The sequence below is a fragment of the Apium graveolens genome, chromosome 5, assembly GCF_009905375.1.
Source record: "Apium graveolens cultivar Ventura chromosome 5, ASM990537v1, whole genome shotgun sequence".
Lineage (NCBI taxonomy): Eukaryota > Viridiplantae > Streptophyta > Magnoliopsida > Apiales > Apiaceae > Apium > Apium graveolens.
In genome coordinates, this window is record NC_133651.1 from 314,727,625 (window position 1) to 314,750,129 (window position 22,505).

Consider the following 22,505-nt stretch of genomic DNA (forward strand, 5'->3'; position numbering starts at 1 on the left):
CTAATTTGATTCGTTTCGGTCCTGATTTTTCTAGAAATTCGGTCTATTCAGTCCGGACCGAATAGACCGAAATAAAATTTGGTTCGGTCCGGTTCTTTTAAAAAATATTTTGGTCCTGACCGAATAGACCGAATTAGATCAAATTATAAATACTATAATTTTATATTATATACTCCCTCATTCCTTTCCAATTGTTTACATTTGTGATGAAGTGTCTGACACGCATTTTAAGGTGAATAAAAAGTATAGTTATGTAACTTATTTTTATAATTTTCTTTTTCTGAATAAAAGTTGAATGTTTTAATTTTTATTCAGAAAAATAAAATTGTAAAAAAAGAAGTTACAGAACTATATCTTATATGCACCTTAAAATGCGTGTCGGACACTCTCTAAAAAATGTAAACAATTGAAAGGGGCGGAGGGTGTATATTTTACATATATCTTAAAATTCTAATCATTATTTTTAATTTGTCATTGTATTTATACACTCTTAGTACTATTTTTTTTTTTTTTTTTTGAAATCAAAACGGAATTTCATTAATAGTTCAAATCTTTATCAAGTACATCGATAATAAAAGAGGGTGGAGTGAACCACTCCTCATGATCAGACATAGAATTAGCTACTCTAGCCATGTAATGAGCTGCTAAATTCGCTGACCTCCTAATAAAGTAAACAAAATGGGACCTCAAGTCCTTTATATAATCCGAACAATCAGCAATAATGGAGCCAAAGAAAGAGTCATCTTGGCTCTTTGTACGCATTGCTTCAACAACACTGAGACAGTCGAGTTCAATGTATACGTTCTCCAAATCCAGTTTCTTCAGCCAGGAAAGAGCTTCTCTAAAGGCTAGTGCTTCTGCCACTCGCGGATCAAGAGCGCCAGTAAGACGACCACCACGCCCTGCTACAAAGCCACCAGTCTCATCTCTCACTATGCAACCATATGAACATCTGCCATCATTTCCGAGGAAAGCAGCGTCAACATTACAAGTTAGCCAGCCTGAGGGAGGAGGTTGCCAAATCATCAAACCTTCACGCTCAAAGCACGAGCTTTGTCTATTCTGAGTAACCTGGGCTTGTTGCCATTGAAACAGACCAGCACTTGCCTCATTATTCACCTGAGAAGGGGCTTTAAATCTGTTTTCCCACACCGTCAAATTCCTGTGATTCCAAATGCTCCACATTATAGAGCAGAAAATTTCCAGATCTTTCGTAAGAGAAGAAGCAAAAAATTGTAGAATCATTTCTTTACAAGAAAGGGCAGGATCATAATTTAAATGCAGACCACTGAGCTCCCAGCATCTGACCGAAAAAGGACAAGTTATTAGTGCATGAGTCACAGACTCCATCACCATCTTACAAACTTGGCAGAGAGGTTGAACATCAACAAATTTCTTCCTTAAATTCTCGAGAGTGGGCAGACAATCATGAAGAACTCTCCACATAAAGATTTTTACTTTTGGAGGTATAACCAGATTCCAGAGTTTTAACCAGCTAAAGGATACATTTTCAGTTGACATCTGAAGGTTCAAACTACTGAGAATTCGATAACCACTTTTGACCGTATACTGTCCCTTTCCATCTTCTAACCACAACCATCTATCCTCCTGATTTGAGATCGACAGAGGAATTTGTAGAATCCTCCTCACATCCCCTTGATTGAAGATATCATTCAGAACTTCGATATCCCATTCCTGCGTATCCGTTTTAAAAAGCCCTTTAACCTTTCCTCCTTCCAGACCTTGCATAATGGGTGTGAGAATTTTTGTTGAACCAGTTTCTGGAATCCATGGGTCATCCCAGATATTTATTGTCTCCCCATTACCAACTTTCAACACACTGCCCATCCCGATAAGATTTTTTGATGCTAGAATGCTTCTCCAGACAAAACTAGGATTACTTCCCAGCCCTGCATTAAGGATAGAGCAAGAAGGAAAGTATCTAGCCTTCAACAATCTAGCAACAAACGACTGCGGAACCGTAAGAATCCTCCAAATCTGCTTCCCTAACAGTGCTAAGTTAAACCCCCTGATTCTTTTGAAGCCCATACCCCCAAACTTTTTTGGAAAACACATTTTGTCCCACGCCATCCATCTTATGCCATTGCTCTTTTCCATGTCTGAGAGCCACCAAAACTTATTCATCAGCCTTTCAATTTCTTCGCAGAGGGAATTTGGCAAAAGAAAAATACTCGACACATAAGAAGGAATAGCCTGAATTACCGATTTGATAAGAATTTCTTTACCACCCCGTGAAATTGTTTTTCCTTTCCAGCTTTGCATTCTATTCCAGACCTTGTCTTTAATATACCCGAAAACTTCTCTTTTATTTCCAGCAACATTCTTTGGGAGACCCAGATAAGAATCATCACTACGAATGGGGACATGAAGTAACTGACTTATATCCTCCATAGCAGTATTAACAGTATTGCGACTAAAATTTATGCTTGACTTCTGAAAATTCACTTGCTGCCCTGTAGCCTTTTCATACAAGGTTAGACAGTCCTTGATGCACTGAGCTTCAGCTATTGTCGCTCTGAAAAAAAGATAGCAATCATCTGCGAAGAGCAGGTGAGAAACCGTAGGCGCTGAGTTGGCTATTTTGCATCCATGAAGAGCACCACTGGCTTGTTTCTTCTGAATAAGAGTGGAGAGACCTTCTGTACAGAGCAGAAAAAGATATGGAGAGATAGGGTCTCCTTGGCGTAACCCGCGACTCGGCTTTATTGGACCAACATCATGACCTGACACTAAAAAAGTATAATGCACTGTAGACATACACATATAAATCCACTCAATCCACTTGCTCGAGAAGCCCAATTTCTGCATGATACCTATAATAAACTTCCACTCTACTCTGTCATACGCCTTGCTCATATCAATTTTCATAGCTGAATACCCCATTTTGCCTTGGGTCTTTCTTTTCATCCAATGATTTACTTCAAACGCTGCAATCACATTATCGGTTATGAGTCTTCCAGGAATGAAAGCACTCTGCATCTCCGAAATAATTGATGAAAGCACCCCCTTCATTCGATTCGCCAACATTTTTGTTATGATTTTCATCATGACATTGCATAAAGAGATTGGCCTCAAATCATTCATAGTATCCGGACTGTTCTTCTTAGGGATGAGCACAACTAAAGTATCATTCAATCTATCAGGAATACTATTAGTGGATAAAATATTTATGCAAGCAGAAGTAATATCATCCCCTATAATATCCCAAAATCTTTGGTAGAAGGCTGGATTCATACCGTCAGGACCAGGGCTTTTGTCCGGATGCATAGAAAAGATTGCATTCTTCACCTCTTCCGCTGAGAAATTTTCAGTTAGCATCTCATTCTGTTCTGAATTGATTCTCATGTTTACACCTTCAAGCACTTCCTCAAGCTCCACCTCATTTGATTGGAAAAGTTTTTCATAATACTCTCCGATTAAATCTCCTAAGCCATGCTCCCAATCACACCAGTTACCACCCTCATCTTTTAGCTTAGAAATCTGGTTCTTCTTCTTTCGAGCCGATGCATACACATGAAAGTATCTTGTATTGCAATCTGCACCCTTAAGCCAATGCTGCTTTGCCCTTTGTTTCCAAAAATCTTCTTGCTGACTTAAAACCCTCGAGTATTCTTTCATTGCCTCTGTGTAGCATTGAACTGAGAATGCATCTATCCCACCCCTGTACCTGTTCATTCTTTCTCTGCAATTACTCAGTCTATCCTTGAAGTTTCTTGAAAGACTTTCCCCCCAATTTTTAAGTTCTTGGGCACAAAGGTTAATTCTCTTCTCAATACTATTATTCCTACTCTGATGCCAACATTCCTGCACTATCTCACTACATCTTTTCTCCCTCAACCATGAGTTTTCGAAACGAAACCTCGATTTGCGAGCAACTGGTCTCCATATTCTGATTTGAAAGTATAGAGCTGAATGGTCTGAAGATGGAGCTACAAGATTTTGAACAGAATGCGTAGGATATCTTTCTCTCCAGTCATCATTAACAAAAACACGATCAAGCATTTCTTCCACACATCTTTCAGTACCCCTGCTTCTCTCCCATGTAAATGGATAGCCCTCTATTGGCAAGTCTGAGACACCACAGTCAAAAATAGCGTCCTTGAAACCATTTAACATCCAAGTCGGTTGTTTGCATCTTCCCTTCTTTTCATTTTCACGAAGAATATCATTAAAATCTCCCAAAATTACCCAAGGAAGGGATGATTGTGCAGCCAAATTTCTCAGCAAATTCCAAGAATCTCTTCGTCGTGCTCTCTCTGGAAAACCATAAAAGAATGTAAGTCTCCACAGATCATTATTTTCCAACTGCACTTCAGTATCAATATAATTATGAGAAGATGCTTTAATCTTTATATTAGCCCCTTGCTTCCAAAACAATGCCAGACCTCCACCATGACCTGGCCCCGCTACTGTGAACAGCCCTTCATAGTTCATCTTCGCTCGCACACTCTCTACTCTATCATTGTTACACATAGTCTCCATCAGAAATACAAACATGGGCTTCTTCATTTGGACTAGGTCCAACAGAACTTGAACTGTTTGAGGATTGCCCAAGCCTCTACAGTTCCAAAATAGAGTACTCATTGTGACTGGCGGGCCTGCACCACAGGTCCCGCCAATAACAAGTTTTTTTGGTTCTTTTGTAAAACTGATTCTCCCATAATAGTGTCCAGCCCAATATTTTGCTCTTGATTGAGGCCCATATCTTTTTCATTCAAATTATCTATACGCGCTCTTTTCTGTTTGGATACAACTAATCCCTCATTATTAGGGATATCTTCATTTGATTTCAAAATATCCTCAAACTCCTCCTCCTGATTTGATGCAAATTTAGTAACTGCATATCCCTGATTGCTGCTTTCTCTTTCAACTACACGAGAATCACGGGAGTTTGTTACCTGTCCTTCCCTTCCATCTCCTCCAACCGGAAGACCACCGTAACCACCATTTGCATCCCTGAACCATTGATTGCCATTGCTATTACTCTGTCTCCTGATCGGGGCTCTCAACGTACTACTAAACTTTCTCTCCTCCCCATGCTGAGGATTATCAAAGAGTGCTTCACAGAACTTATCCGAATGACCAATTAGGCCACAATAAAAACAAAAAGAAGGCAATCTTTCATATTTGAAATTTATCCATAACCAATCTCCTCCGGCCTTTTTAATTTTCATGCCAATCTTCAATGGTCTTCGAACATCCAATGCTACCTTGATTCTGAGATAATTCTTTCCCAGACCTTTAAAATTCTTTGGATCAACCTCCAAGAACTTTCCCATGTAATTCCCTATTGACTTTAATATGATTTCTGAGTTAAAACCAATGGGAAGATCATATATCTGTATCCACATATACAGATCTGTTAGCTTTACATCTTTCAGTTGTTCATTGACGTCCAGTTTTTTCAGAAGCAACACTTGTTGATTAAACGTCCATGGTCCATCATCAAGGACCCGTTTAATGTCTAACTCATGAAAGAATTTAAAGATAAACAAGTTGGGATAATTTGATTCCTCCATAAAAACTCCTTTAACAGGCCTCCAAATAGATGATAATGTCTCTTGCATAGCCCCAAAGTTTATCTTTCTGTTCGTCAAGAAGCTTCCAACCAAACAGCGGTCATACCCATTGTTCAGGGTTTCTACCAGACCTTCATCCAAAATAAGACCCTCCTGATCATCATCATTGATTGTTAGATTTTCATATGCCCTTAAAACTTCACGTTCATGGGAGGAGCTTGCCATGATAAAACAAGAAACGAGACAGAGATTGAGAACCGATGAAATGAAAATTATTAGAGAAAGATATAACACACCATTAGGTGAGACACAGAAATTAACACGTCAAAAGACGAGACTATGAATGATCCCCAACTTTGAACCTACTTGTTCATTTGCAAATCCATATATTATATCAAACAGAAAGCTAGATTCTGTATTGAAACTTTAGAGCAATAAGTGGTACAACAAGATTAAAGTTTAAGAGGTTTGACAAGTTTTGAACCCATTTACTACTCTTAGTACTATATATATCACCTTACTTTAATTATATTTTAGATTTTATAATTTTCGGTTTAAATTTTCAATATAATTTTATTTTTGAAAGATATTCGATCTATTCGGTCCAAAACCGGACCGAACTGAATTATTTTGGTTCGGTCAAGTCCGGTCTATATTACAATTTCGATCCGGTCCGGTCCAAGAAAAAAAGGTAATTCAGTTTTTCGGTTTATTCGGTTTGGTCCGGTCCGAACCGAATCGACCGAATACTCGGCCCTAATATTGTGTTCGATTGAATTAATAAAAACGGGATGAAAGAAATGAATTCGAAATCAAAGTTCAAGCACCCTCACTTTATATATTTATTTTTCAATTCTTCTTTCCAAACTGTTATTATTGTTCATTATTTTACTTATTTTGGACATTATTTTCTCTTCAATTAAACACAACATAAATAAAGGTGTAAGACGAAGATATAAAACCCTAGAGGAAAGTACGATTGCGACATAATCTTATGCTAACATAATCTTATATTCAACAATTTCTTTTATTAAATATTTTAAAAATAAAAAATACACCTATAAAAGTCAAATTCAGACAAAAACTAAGACCAGTTGGTTTACTCGCTGAACTTAGACTCTGTGTGGTAGTGCTGTTAAAAATTGTTGTGCTATGAGAAAAAGTGCAAAATTAGATTACTGGTTGATAATTTTTTTTAATTTACGCATATTTTGAGATATAATATATAAAAATAATATTTTTGAGAAGGTTTGATAGTGAAACTGATAGCTACTTCCTAAAAAGTGAAAACAGTTTTTTTCAAAAGCATGAACAAACATACTTTTGCTAACAACAGTTTTTAGCCCAAAAACTCTTTTACAGACGGCAACTTTTAAAATTTAACAAGCACCCATTATGGGCAAAAACTGTTATAACTGTCTGAAACAGCAATACCAAACGGGACCTTAGTGAACTTGGTGACAAAAATTCAGACAGTCCTCGCCCTCAAACGGGGAACATTGGGAAATTTTCCTTTTTACTAAAAATATTCTATTTTTGTATTATATGATATATTTTTTTAATAAAAAAGTAATCTACTAATTTGTAATATACAAACACATTAATTTCATCTCATATTTTCAATGATATAAGTGATCGTTTTAATAAAATTTTATTAAAAAAATATCGATGCGTAACACGAATAAAATGCTAATTGTCACATAATATCGGAGGTGTTCGGCTCCCCTTAATATTAAAAAGAAGTTTATAATTGTAAAAAAAAAGTTTTTCTGTGAGAACGGATTTGTTTAAAAAAAAATTGAGATTCAAATGGGCACATCTTTGAAAATTTTAAAACAAATATGTCTTTGAGAACACGGTTTATTTATCATGTACCCACGACACACATTAAACACAAAATTTATGATCCCGATTGGTGTATTTTTTGTGCAAGGAACCAATTAAAATGACTTAAGTTTATAAATTTCTCGCTTGTTGGGTGCTCACAGACAGTTAGAAAATTCTTCTAAACAATAGGGTATTTGATCACACGATGGCTTTTATATAATTAACAGGTCAACAACAAAATTCATTTTTGCTTACCTTTTTTCTTCCTTGATTGGTGTACATTCAAATTCCGATAAGAGTATGGAAAAAAAATTGTTGAAATAATTATTTTCTTTCAATAATTATAGATTTTTTCCAAGAAGGTGAACTAAATATGTTAGTTTCCGATTGCTCAGTAAGTCATTTTTAATTCTAATTGATATTGAAGTGAAGTTTCCGCGTCAAGTAAAATGATATTTGATTATTGATATTTGTTTTATTGATTAAAAGTTATTTTATTTTCAAATACAAAGATAAAAAGAACTTCTTGGTTAGATTTGTAAATAAGCTACTACCTCTGTCCCAATTTATCTGTCTTGTTTGACTTTTTGCGGTCAAATTGACCGAATTTTGACCAAAAAGTTCACATAATATGTTATCAAAAATATTTATAAAAATTAAGTTATCAGAAAGTATGTTTAATCTACATTAAAATGTATTTTTCAGTTTTTCAGAATAATAAAAAAATAAATTTTATTTACGGTCAAAGTTGAGTCAGTTTGACCATCAAAAGTGAAACAAGACATTTTAAATAGCTAAATGACGACCAAATGCAAAGAACTGACGATGTCAAATACCAAACGGGGTGTTAGTGAACTTGGTGACAAAAATTCAGACATTCCTCGCCCTCAAACGGGGAAAATTGGGAAATTTTCCTTTTTACTAAAAATATTCTATTTTTGTATTATATGATATATTTTTTTAATAAAAAAGAAATCTACTAATTTGTAATATACAAACACGTTGATTTCATCTCATATTTTCAATGATATATGTAATCGTTTTAATAAAATTTTATTAAAAAAATATTGATGCGTAATACGGATAAAATGCTAATTGTCATGTAATACCGGAGGTGTTCGACTCCCCTTAATATTAAAAAGAAGTTTATAATTCTAAAAAAAAGTTTTGTGTGAGAACGGATTTGTTTAAAAAAATGAGATTGAAAGTGGGCACATCTTTGAAAATTGTAAAACAAATATGTCTTTGAAAACACGGTTTATTTATGAAAAATTGACAAAAATAACTCATTTTTTAAGATTATTAACATAAATGCCTGCTTTCAAATAAATGGTCAACTATAGCCGATCAAATACTTAATCAACAAATGCCTATCGTGTTCAGTGGGTTACTGGGTGTTAGAATTAGTGCCTACTACTTGCAAAATAAATAAACTCAGAAGTAGAAAAAGTTGTGGGGACATGATGTCACTCTCGTCCTGGTGTCCTTTCCTTCGTGGCGACTTTTCAGGTCTCCTTATTAGTATCATAATACCCTAATACTCCACCATGTTATGCGTGTCATGTATTACACCATCCACAAATACGTATTTCGTCGGCCATTATTGGCCATAAATTGAAAACCGGTTATTTTTGTCAAAAATTTTAAAAAACTGGTTATTTTTGTTCATCACCCTTTATTTATCATGTACCCATGACACACATTAAACGCGAAATAATCCTGATTGGTGTATTTTTGGTGCAAGGAACCAATTAAAATGACTTTAAGATTATAAATTTCTAGCTTGTTGTGTGCTTAGAGACAGTTAGAAAATTCTTCAAAACAATAGGGTATTTGATTGGTGTACATTCAAATTCCGATAAGGGTATGGAAACAAAATTGTTGAAATAATTATTATCTTTCAATAATTATAGATTTTTTCCAAGAAGTTGAACTGTATACAACCTCTGGCTGTGACAGTATGTCATTTTTAATTCTAATTGATATTGAAGTGAAGTTTCCGCGTCAAGTAAAACGATATTTGATTATTGATTTTTGTTTTATTGATTAAAAATTATTTTATCTTCAAATAAAAAGATAAAAAGAACTTCTTGGTTAGATTTGTAAATAAGCTACTACCTCTGTCTCAATTTATCTGTCTTGTTTGACTTTTTGCGGTCAAATTGACCGAATATTGACCAAAAAGTTCACATAATATGTTATCAAAAATATTTATAAAAATTAAGTTATCAGAAAGTATGTTTAATCTACATTAAAATGTATTTTTCAGTTTTTCAGAATAATAAAAAAATAAATTTTTATTTACGGTCAAAGTTGAGTCAGTTTGACCATCAAAAGTGAAACAAGACATTTTAAATAGCTAAATGACGACCAAATGCAAAGAACTGACGATGTCAAAGAAAGGAAGGTCTCATCTTCTAGTCATGTACTCAAAGGCTTCTAACTTGATAATAAGCTGCAGACAGATGATTCCAAAGGAGTAACTTGATAATTTCAGAAACCTCTCCTCCCCTCTGCAGACTATAAAAAAGAAGTCACGTCACTTTGAAATGGTAAATGCATGCATGGGTATTATCATCATGGATTCATGGGCAGAAAAGTAGCTGGTATTTCTCATAAATAAAATTTGACTTTTTTGCTGTTAGAGTAGCTGGTTCATTCAAAATTTTTGACATTTCAATTGATTAGAGATTGGGGTGGAGCACTAGAACCTGAAACTTTAGTTTCATATTGATTAGGATAAGCAAGCGCTAATACTCGCAAATACTCTCCAAATCCTTTAAAACCTTAAATTCACAATGCAGATTTTGAATGTAGAAAGGTTTTATTATTGAATACACAAGAAAGAAAGAAGAGAAAATTTTCTAGGATTTTAATTTCAATAAAAGATTATTCATATGTTACATCATAAGATTGTTTATATAAAAATAGAAAATCCTAAAACGAAAATCACTATTGTATTTTGCAGTTTTGGCACGTTCATGCAATATCTCCCATCTTGTCCTCAATAATCACTATTGTATTTTGCAGTTTTGGCACGTTCATGCAATCCAACGGCGTGAGCATGCCATCAGATATTCTCAACAGCATGATCAAGCAGTACTTGACGCGATCATGTCTTTGTTCTTCTCCCATTAATCACACTCTTAATATGCACCGAAAATCCTATGAAATCCATGAGAATGCTATGATTTAGCCATCTATAGTATAGAGTAAATTAACAAGGTTCCCATTCCAAATATTAAAATTATTTATTCAAATACCAAAAAAATACCAAATATTAATTTGTATAAAATTCCAAAAAAAAAGGTTGGGTTTGACTTTCTATTGCACAGTGCCTCAAAAAGTTAAATTAATTTTGAAAATTATAAAAGAAAAATATTAAGAAGTAAAACAATGAAACGTAAGAAGGAAAAAAATGCAAACAATAAACACAGAATGTAAAACATGTAAACTCTTCCATCATCTCAAATCAACTCAACTCACAGGTGGTCCTCCAGCAAGAGGCCACACCACCATATCCCAGAAAATTGGGAGCAGCACCCAAAAGAAGAGCAGCCCACATGATTAATCTAAGAGGAGTTATTTAGAGTTACCCTACAATAGAGTGAGTCGAGGAAATCAATGTTGTTATGGCTCAATTATTTATTTCTTTTGAAACCTACCACCCAACTTACATTTTTTTTTCTACTAACGTTACTTTTATATTAAATTCTACATTATTTCGTTAAGTTTGACTTTTTTCCGTTAAAACAATCGGAAAAAGAAGAAAGTGTTGCCGGAATCTGGGCAGCCCAGAAACCTGCACCGTTCCGGTGACCTTTCATTTTCCGTCCAAGCCAATTCATGGTCAAATCAGCTATGTTTTCTATAATTTTCAGTCAAAATCACTCTATACAAACTCAACAATCACTACAAAAAATCAGGGCTTTTGCGACGGACGACGGTTTTTTTTGTGTGCCTAACTTACGACGGAAAATTTATTTCGTCGTAATTATTAACGACGAAAAATAAATTATGTCGCAAGTTAATTATTTTATTATTAAAACTATCACCAATTGAATAAAAAACTGGAATCAGCTGCGCAGAAGAACGACGTCGGCTTTAATTTACGACGATAATTTTGATTTCCGTCATAAGTTCAATACCTTATTATTATATGGGTGAAGGACAAATTTAGCCTATTTTTACACAAAATTGACAAAAATAACCAATTTCTGAAAAGTTGGTCAACTTTGGCCGATGGGATACCCAACTGTCAATGGAGTATCAACTTTATATAAGATACCCAACTGGCAGTGGAGTATCCTATATATGAAATACCCAACTACCAGTGGAGTATCTTATACAAATTGGGATACCCAACTGACAGTGGAGTATTCGATCGGTCAAAATTGGCCATTTTTTTCAGAATAGCTATTTTTGTTAAATGCACAAACAAAATATGGAACAATTAGAACAAAAGCATGCATGTATGCAGGGCTGTTCACGAATTCGTGAACGAGCTCGAGCTCGGCTCGTTAAGAGCTCGTTCGGCTCGGCTCGTTAACGAGCTCGTAGCACGAGCTCGAGCTCGAACAGACAATAATATAAATGAATGTCTCTGTTCGGCCATACTGCTTGTTACGGTAACAAGAATGCTACGTATTTCGAAAAAGATCTCAAAAACAAACATAAATGAATGAATAATATAATCACAGCTCAAGATTTGAAACGGTTCGAGAACTCTATCATTTCTCTGACACTAACTTTTTTCGAAACTAAGATTTTTTTTGTGAAAAATGAGATAATACAAAAGTATCTGCATGCATCAGAGGATTACCCTTGCAGCGCCAACTGCAGCTAACTGCCACCAGCTCATTTCGATAGATTGTTTTTTTGGTTGTGAAATTTGTTAAAATGAAAACATGCATTTATAGACAGAGAAATCAAGTAGAAACGGTTATATGCCACCACAGACTTTGTATTATTATGTACAATAATGTTTTATTATTACGTACAATGGGTCCGAGTTGGTGGGCTGAAACAAAATTAGTAGTAACAGGCCCAGCTAACTAAAACAAAATAAAGTTATATTATGGATACAAGCTAAAATAAAACAGAAAATCTATGTTCTTTTAATCAGTATGAACCTAGTGGGCTAAAACAATTATACACACGCATGCACACACATCTATTACTATTATATAAAAAAGACGAAACATTGAAAGTTTTGGTACAGTACCCGTTTTTTGGTACACGTTCAATTTATTAAATTACCCTTATTTTACTTAAAAGTCTTATTAGCCTTACTAGTCGAATCATAATAGAAAAATAAATAAAAATCGTTTTCATCAATAAAACGTTACCTTCTTTTATTTCTCTATTAAAACAACTTTTCTAAATATCACGGATAAGTTTATTTAATAAAATAGAATAATAATATTATAATCACTAATAACTAATAAATTAACTTTTTCAGCTACTTAATTATTTATTTTATTTAATTATTATTTTACTTAAATACTTTGTTAAGCTCTTTAACATTAGCAATCCATAAATTTTTAACTGCTTTACAAGAACAACTTAGCATCATCGTCCTTATTCTTTGACAACAACAACAATCTCATCTCATCGTTTAAGACAATCTGCAGCCCTAATCAACAGGGGTGAACAAACAATCGACTAAACCGCAAAACCGACCCAACCCACCCCTTATTTCGGCCGATGGAACGCAACTATCCAAAACTCGAAATTTAATTGGTTTAATTTTTTTGTTGACCCGAATATAATAGGTTGGGTCAAGGTTCAAAAAATTTAAATTCTTACTAACCCAACTCAACCCAACCTAACCCGATTTTATATTTATAGTATTATTATTTGAAATTTTAATTTATATATTTATTATAATAAATAATATATTTGAAATAAAATTATTTTTTTACGCATAACACACCGTAAGTTATTTATTTTAAACTAGAAGAGTACACAGTATGTATAATATCCAATAATATTTATCTTCTATTAAACTATGGGGTATACTTCAATTTTGATTAAATTTATTTGTAATTTTGAATCCTAAATATATTTAAGTAATTTTATTCAAGTTTTAACCCAAACCAACCCGACCCACCCCCACTCAATTTTTAAAGGGTAGGGTTTGATTGACAATAATTTTTTTGTTAACGGATTCATTTTTTTTAAACCGAATTAATTGGGTTGGTTCGATTTATTACCTCTAACCCGGCCAATCCGACCCGCGTTCACCCCTACTAACCAATAGTTGTCGCGAATATATTTTGTACGGGTCCACCGTAAAAAAAATATTTGTTTTATATAATTTTTACTATTAATATAAAGACAAATATACATAAAATAAGCATTATCTTACAATTCAATTACATAAACAAAATAAAAATAATAATTTGATTTTTGAAGTCGAATTATTTATTTATCTATATTATTATATTAAATACGAAATTTTATGGTCCTTCCTTCAATCACATAATTTCCCTTTATTAAAAAAAATTACTCAATTGCACTTACTTAATTAATATCTAACCAATTATCTTTATAAGTAAAATACGTTGTCTTTTTTTATTTTCACCAACTAAAACAACTTTTTTCTCTACAAATATTTTATACAAATATTTTTAATCTATACATTTTTTAAGTAAAACATGTTCTTTTTTATTTTCCTCAAAAAAAAAAACTTTCTCTAAAAATATTATGCATAATTCTTTTTAATATATGTTGATTATCTATTTATCTTCTATACTATCTATCTATATATATTATCTATATTATTATATTAAAGACGAAAAATTGAAATTTTGATTGTTGGTCCTCTAGTTACTCCATTCTCAGCCTCGGATTAAATTGATGAGAAACGTTAGATATGGTCTTAAAAATTATTATTATTGTGGTATAAGTTTTGAATGCCAACAATGTATTAATATTATAATTTATAATATATATTAATAAAAACAATTAATTGTTATCTCTCAATTTTGGTTATTTAAAAAATTAAATAAATAGTGTTATATATCCGTTAAACTACTACAAACATAGTCTACTTATCCTAATAAACATTACAATCACAACTTATCCTATTATTAAAAAATAAATAAATAGTGTTATATATCTACTAAACTACTAATTTTTTAAACGACTAGATATAGTATACTTATCCTACTAAATTGCGACCACACACGTTATCCTATTATTTTTATTATAAATTTATAATTATTCTATATTTATATAAATATTTTAAAACTATATTTTAAATATTAACGGAAACCCGTGCATCGCACGGGATTTAAACTAGTCTATCCTATATTATAATAGACGAAACATTAAAAGTTCGGTAGTCGGTCGGGCGGTACTTAATGAAAGTACTTAATTGCCCTTACTTAATTGTTCTAATTCTAATTATTGGGTCGATCAATTCTAATTCTAATTCTTATTGATATTGAAGTCAACTTTCTCTATTACTTTACCAATTTTAATTCTATTTTATATCGAACTCTATATCTCTATAATTTATATTAAATTCAACTTCTTCTACCAATTTAAGTTTTAATTCATATGGAGTTCTATATCATTCTAATTTGTTATTTCGGGCTAAATTAAATATAAACAAACTAAATATAATTCCTAAGATTTGCTTGATAGATAATGTGACTCGGGTTAAGATAAATTAATAATACTATCAATCATCCTAAAAAAATTATACTAATAAATTTGGAAAAAACAAAATAATATATTTTATTTATCGAGGATTAAAAAATACATTATACAATTGATTCACACTAAAACAAAATTAAAATAAAAATACAATTCGATCAACAAAAAAACATATATACTAATTATTCAGTCTAAAATAAAATTATCTTATTGATCCGGAATTAAAAAAAATTAAAATTAAACTAAAAATAATTAATTTGATTTGGTCAGTGTATTGGGCATCGGGATAAAATAAAATAATGTAAATCACTGATCCGAGATAAATCAAATTAATATTAGACCCAGTATAATTCCTATCCTATTCATGTGAAATAAAAAATCTAATTTTATTTAAGACATATTTTTAAAAAAAATACTTAAAATTTTCAATAAAACTATATCGTTAGAGTTATAGTTAATTGATTAAATAATCATCATGCTAAAATAATAGTTTTTTTAAGTTACCAACATAATGGAGACATTATATTTTCACTCTCAATAAAATAATAATTTCATTATAATAATATTCCCCCTTACCATGTTATCACTTTAAATAAGTTTAAATATTCTAAAAAGTTATGAACATATATGTTTGCTTATATAATTATCATGAAGTCATATCATTTAAAGATTTAAATGAACAAAATTAAGAATTGAATTCAAGTATTTTTTTTAAAATTATGTAATATTAAAAAAAATCTGTACAGTGCGTGCATCGCACTGGTTTTAAGCTAGTATATTATAATAGACGAAACAATAAAAGTTTGGTAGTCGGTCGGTCGGTACTTGATGAAATTACTTAATTACCCTTACTTAATTATTCTAATTCTAATTATTGGATCGATCAATTTTAATTCTAATTGATATTCAAGTCAACTTCCTTTATTGCTTTACCAATTTCAATTCTATTGTATATCGAACTCTATATCATTATAATTTATTTTAAATTCAACTTCTTCTACCAATTTATGTTTTAATTCATATCGAGTTCTATATTATTCTAATTTGTTACTTCGGGCTAAATTAAATTTAAGCAAACTATATATTATTATTAAGATTTAGTTGATATATCATGCGAATCGAGTTAAGATAAAATCATAATACTATCAATCCTCCTAAAAAAATTATACTAATGAACTTAGATAAACAAAATAATGTATTTTACTTATTCAGGATAAAAAAGTACATTATACAATTGATTCCGACTAACACAAAATTAAAATAAAAATACAATTCAACAACAAAAATAAAATCATATATACTAATTATTCAGTCTACAATAAAATTATCTTATTGATCCAAAGTTTTAAAAAAATAAAATTAAACTAAAAATAATTATTTGATTTGGTCGGTGTATTGAGTATCGAGTTAAAATAAAATAATGAAAATCACTGATCCGAGATAAATCAAATTAATATTAGACTAAATATAATTCGTATTCAATTGATGTGAACTAAAATATCAAATTTTAATTAAAACATAAATATTTTTTTAAAAAAATACACATAGAGTTATTAATAAAACTATATTGTTCAATTAGTAATATTATCTTTTTCAAATATCTTTTATAGAATTATAATTAATCGATTAAATAATCACCATGCTAAAATAATATTTTTTAAGGTCCCAACATAATGAAGACATAATATTTTTACTCTCAATAAAATAATAATTTCGTTATAATAACATTTCCTCTTTTACCAATGTTATCACTTTAAATAAGTTTAAATGTTCTAAAAAGTTATGAACATATACGTCTACTAATATAATTATTATAAAGTTATATTATTTAAAATTTTAAATGAACAAAATTAAGAATTGAATTCAATTTTTTTTTAAATTATATAATATTAAAGAAGATATGTGTGATCCGTGCATCACACGAGTTTTAATCTAGTATATATATTTATACATATATATACATAATAAAGTGATTTGTACGTTAGGAGTATATCTGTAATTTTAGAATTATTATTAGTAATTATAAATTTTAAAGAGATTAAATATATTTTTTAATTGTATATTTTATTGCGAAAAATTAAGAATAAGGTTTAAAAATATACTATAACAAAATTAGGGTGAAATATACATACATATATATATATATATATATTAATAATTTTAAGATTGGAAAAATGAAAAATTTATTGCAAAAATTATAAATAATAATAATAATAAAAATTAATGGTAAAAGGGTGGCAAATAAATAAAAATTGATAACAACATATATAAAAGACCCTGGGTAGACTAGTTTAATATAAGAGTAAAAACCAAAATACCCATCATTTGGGGGAGTGGTGCCCAAAATACCATTTGGAGGGACGGAGTGTCCAAATTACGCATGTACAACATGCGAATTTTGTGTTTTAAAAATTTGTAAAGGATACGCATGACCATGCGTATTTCTTGTTTTCCAAAAACTGAATACACATATCACGTATTCTTTACAAAAAAAATGAAGGTTGTATATGCACTGTTATAATGATGGTCCCCGGGTATGCACGTCAAAAAACCTACTGAACACGGATATGATATGCTGCAACAATAGTTTACCATGACCGAACCCCATAATTATTTACTAGTTAACATAACTTTGGTTAATTATGGCTTCTATATTACTTCTACAGCATTGGAAGTTTGGGAAAAATGGCGAAAGAAGCTGGCGTGCAGAATATCACATTGATAAACTCGGCATTCACAGGCTCAGACAATGGCCTACGAATCAAATCATGGGCTTGGCCGACAAATTCCTTTGTTAGAAACGTTTTATATCAAAATATTCAAATGAGAAATGTTGAGAATCCTATCATCATCGACCAGAACTACTGCCCCAACAATCAGGGTTGTCCTCGTCAGGTACCTGAAACTTGAAAAATAATTACCTGAAACTGAAAGGATCCAGGATCAGAACTTTAAGTTTTTCTTTCGCTTTGTAACGTTAAATTATTTGTCCTTACCACAGACTTCAGGGGTAAAGATAACAGGAGTGACGTATAAAAATGTCCAAGGCACGTCGGCTAGCAAAGTTGCAGTGGCTTTTGATTGCAGTCCTACTCGTCCGTGCACGGGGATCAAATTGCAGGACGTAAAACTCAGTTATATGAATACAGATGCCCGATCAACTTGTAAAAATAGCGGAGGAACAACTACTGGAATTTCTATGCCAAACAGTTGCTTGAAGAAATAGTTGTGGAGTGTAGATGTATAAAGCAAGGGTATGTTCATAGTCACTTATTTAAATAATTAGGCTCAGATGTCTTACAAATTAGTATGTGTTCCAATAAATTTGGGGATAAGCGAGAGGACCAGAGAGATAAGCTCTTACCAGTTGAGCTATCTAATCGCACTCTGGTCATTAGTTAAGTACAGGCTAGTAAGTTTCCTTTATGCTTTTGCTGAAGATGAGATATCAAACTGGTGAAGACTCTGTAAAATTGCTTCCATTTGATGTGACTAGCATGTAACTGTAAATTTGTATTATCAAAAAAATCTTGATTTTGATAATCATGGTCATAGTTGTCGTCCGTCAAACTCTTTTTAAACATTTTTGAAAAAATTATATAAGAACCGAAACATTTAGAAAAGTTTGATAGTCAGGCAGTTGGCAGATGAAATACGTTATGCAAAGGTAAAGTTTTATTTCATTATTTTGTAGTTTATTCAATGTACTAGACATTGTCAAGACAACACAAATGTAAACACATTCAACATGAAACAACCAAAACCATTTCCAAACTAAGGAACAAATTTGGAAACTTTCAACTTCTCAATAATAGAAATGAATGAGGATTTGGTATTCCTATAACCAAAGAATCCATGCTCCTTGCTCTTGTTCATAGTATCTAAAGGATTCTCAATGCCAAGAAGGTAATCAATATGTGACCAACTTCCAATATCTTCAAGTTTAGTAGGCACCAGTTTGTGTTGTTTTACAATCTCATCCCACACACTCCCTTTATCCTTCATCAACTCCAGTAGTGTCAACCTATCTCCGTCTTCAAATTCTCCGCATTCCACCTCAAATCGCTCTGCCAGCACCTTCCAGAAATGCTTCCACTTGAACACATCTCCATTACTGCAATTAAACGCTTCATTTTTTGCGTTTGGATCCACTGCAGCCCATATCTCTTGCTCAGCAATCAAGTCAGCATCCGAGGCTACTGAATAGCTACTCCAAGATTCCTTAGTCCCTGGAAACCTCAGAACTGCACCCTCATGTTTGCATATTGCAGCATAAACACAGATAGTACATATAATATTTGTCATACTGTAAGGCGAAAAACCAAATATAACTCCAGGCCTATGGACTGACCAAGTCAGGCCATCTTTTTTGGCTACATATTCAGACAAGATATCCTCTTGATTATAGTAAAAGTTTGGAGCATCTAGCCTTGGAAGATCTTCGGTATACGGAGGATCATGTGCTGCTGTCCCAAAAGCTTCAAAACCGCCAAAATAATGCTTTATCCCAGTTTGCAAACAAACATGTTGCAGTTTTGGTGCATTTGAAAACACACAATTCAACACATTTCTAAACATTTTAGCATTGATTTCGCAATTTTCATCTGCATCATGTGTATTAGTCCAAGTGGCATAAAAGAGGTGAGTCACATCTTTGAGGGGGGAGAGTCTGCTTTCAGTTTCTTCTGCATTGGAAATGTCACACTGGATGTACTCAACAGGGTGGCTTGCATCCCATAACGGTCTCGGACGACGAGCAACGCCATAGACTTTCCAGGGGCCTCCGGGAGTGTCAGGGCGAGGGAGAATCTCAGCCAGACTGTTGCCTGAAATGCCTGTAATTCCTACAACCAGGGCCACATTTTCATTGCTCAAACCTTGATTCAGAGGTTTCTAAAGTAAGCATTCAAAGGAGTAAGTCAGTAATGCACAAACAAAAGATGGAACAGTTAGAACAAAAGCATGCATAAACATAAATGTAGGCCGTTCATGAATCAAGCTGAACAAGCTTCGGCTCGTTAAAAGCTCGTTCGGCTCAGCTCATTAACGAACTCGAGCTCCAGCTCAAACAAACAATAATATAAATGAATGTCTCTGTTTGGCCATACTGCTTATTACGGTCAGAAGAATGCTACATATCCCGAAAAAGATCTAAAAAATAAGCATAAATGAATGAATAATATAATCACAGCTCAAGGTTTGAAACGGTTTGAGAACTCTATAATTTCTTTTACACTAACTTAAAAAAAGTTCCAATTTACCTAATGAATAATATAATCACAGCTCAAGATTTGAAACGGTTTAAGAACTCTATCATTTCTCTTACGCTAACTTAAAAAAGTTCCGATTTACCTATTTTTTTCGAAAGTAAGATTTTTTTTTGAAAAATGAGATAATACAAAAGTATCTGCATCAGAGGATTACCCTTGCAGCGCCAACTGCAGCTAACTTCCACCAGCTCATTTTGATAGATTGCTTTTTGGTTGTGAAATGAAATTTGTGAAAATGAAAACATGCATTTATAGACAGAGAAATCAAGTAGAAACGGTTGTATGCCACCATAGACTTTTTACTATTATGTACAATGGGTCGGAATTGGACTAAAACAAAATTGGTGGGCTAAATCCAAATTAAATGAAGCTAATAAATTATCAGTTGATCGGTATTAATAGATCTAGCGAACTAAAATAAAATTAATTTATATTATGGGTATGAGGTAGAGATGCACAAAAGGCCCACCGGGCCGGATTTGACTGGGCCTTAAAAATCCCGGACTTTGACTGGTCCGGACTTTTCGAGCTTTGACTTTGACCGGGCTGGGCCGGGTTTTCCGGAAATGTCAAAACCCGTTTGGGCCCTCGAGACGGGCCTAACCGGGCTTTTTTCGGGCCGGATCGGAACGGGCCGGGGTTTTTTCTAATTTAAATCGGCTCGAGTATTATTAGAGATTCTGAACAATACATGTGTTAGCAACTATATCATCGTAAAAATGTATTAGTTTAAATGGAATATTTTTATGAAAACATCACTTCGTTGAAAACATTTAAGTTCGGCAAAAAATAAACATGTTTATATAATATATTTTATCATTGTTATGATAACAATGATATCCAAATATATACAGTGTATTTATTATATCTTCTTTCATTATTTATGCAACGAAGTATATAAATAATATTATTAATCACAAATATGTAAATATATATGTGTTTAAAGTATTATTTATCTTTATAGTAAATGTGAATTTATAAATATATAAGAAAATATATTAGAATAATCAGATTATAACCGGGCTTTTTCGGACTTTTAATCAGGCCGGGCCGGGCCGAACCCGGGCTTTTAACCGGGCCGAACCGGACCGGGCTTTGCCTAAAAATATAGGGCCCGTCGAGGCCCGAAGCCCGGGCCGGGACCGGGCCGGACCTGACCGGGCTTTGATCGGATCGGGCCGGACCAGATTTTCGGGCCCGAGTTTTTTGTGCATCTCTAGTATGAGGTAAAATAAAACAAAATAAATATGTTCTTTTAAATTAAACTAGCGGGCTAAAACAATTATATCATCGATATACTATATTATTATGGGGTTTGTTAGTGTGTGCCCGTGGGCACATGCTAAGCACTAAAATTATAAAGTTTGAAATGTTTTGATTGGTGTATTTGTTGTAAATACAGGGGTCAATCATCATTGAGAAGTATTGGTCAATCAAAACAAGTTAAATTTATAAAAGTTTGTGTTTATTGTATGTCCATAGGCACACAACAGAAAAACCGTTTATTATAAGCTTCAAACGTTTGATTTGTTGGTAACATCTATGTTAACATCTTTCAAAATAAAGTTTAAACAAATATAATTTTATTAAAAAAATTAAATCATGTATCTAATATAATTACAAACTCTATGAATTATTATCCAACTAAATTTCTAATTGCACTCAACTTCTCTTTTACCTCTTTTGTAGGGAATCAAATACTTTCAAAATTAGTTTTAGTAATTCAAATTATAATATATCAAAAAAATTAATAAATCAAGAAAAATTTTAAAAATAATATTTTAAAAACATAATACCAAGTCATCTACGTATACCACTCATATTTAAGTCTCCTAATTACTTATAGGCTCTGGAGCGGCGCAGCAAAGCGACGTATAAATTGTAATAGGAGGACATTTTAAGATTTTAATTATATAAATTTTGAACCCTTCAATAATATGATGTATATAAAATAATACGTAAATATTTGAATTTCATTAATCTCAATATCCAATAATTGGAAATACATACGCGCCGCGTAATAGTACACTTACACACTTATTATTTTTATTACTTTATATAAAATAATAATATAAAAAAATTGCAAATGTTATAATTAGCCCGTGCATCGCACGGGTTATATAGGCTAGTATATATAATTGGCATAAGGTAGATACAGTGGTTGTTCGTCAGGGGCATATATGTAATTTTAGAATTATTATTA

The 22,505-nt window shown here is 32.3% G+C and overlaps 2 protein-coding genes across 2 annotated transcripts; both read right to left on the bottom strand.

Annotated features, from left to right (window-relative positions):
• Nucleotides 1-537: 537 nt before the first annotated feature.
• On the bottom strand, nucleotides 538-5,765 carry LOC141661297 (uncharacterized). The gene is made up of 2 exons (XM_074468281.1): nucleotides 4,751-5,765; nucleotides 538-4,619 (listed from the first exon to the last, which is right to left on the bottom strand). Exons 1-2 carry the CDS (start codon nucleotides 5,763-5,765, stop codon nucleotides 538-540), a joined length of 5,097 nt encoding a protein of 1,698 aa, XP_074324382.1.
• Nucleotides 5,766-18,689: 12,924 nt separating this feature from the next.
• Nucleotides 18,690-20,585, bottom strand: LOC141659463 ((S)-8-oxocitronellyl enol synthase ISY1-like). The gene is made up of 2 exons (XM_074466347.1): nucleotides 20,457-20,585; nucleotides 18,690-19,925 (listed from the first exon to the last, which is right to left on the bottom strand). Exons 1-2 carry the CDS (start codon nucleotides 20,493-20,495, stop codon nucleotides 18,807-18,809), a joined length of 1,158 nt encoding a protein of 385 aa, XP_074322448.1. The 5' UTR covers nucleotides 20,496-20,585; the 3' UTR covers nucleotides 18,690-18,806.
• Nucleotides 20,586-22,505: the final 1,920 nt, after the last annotated feature.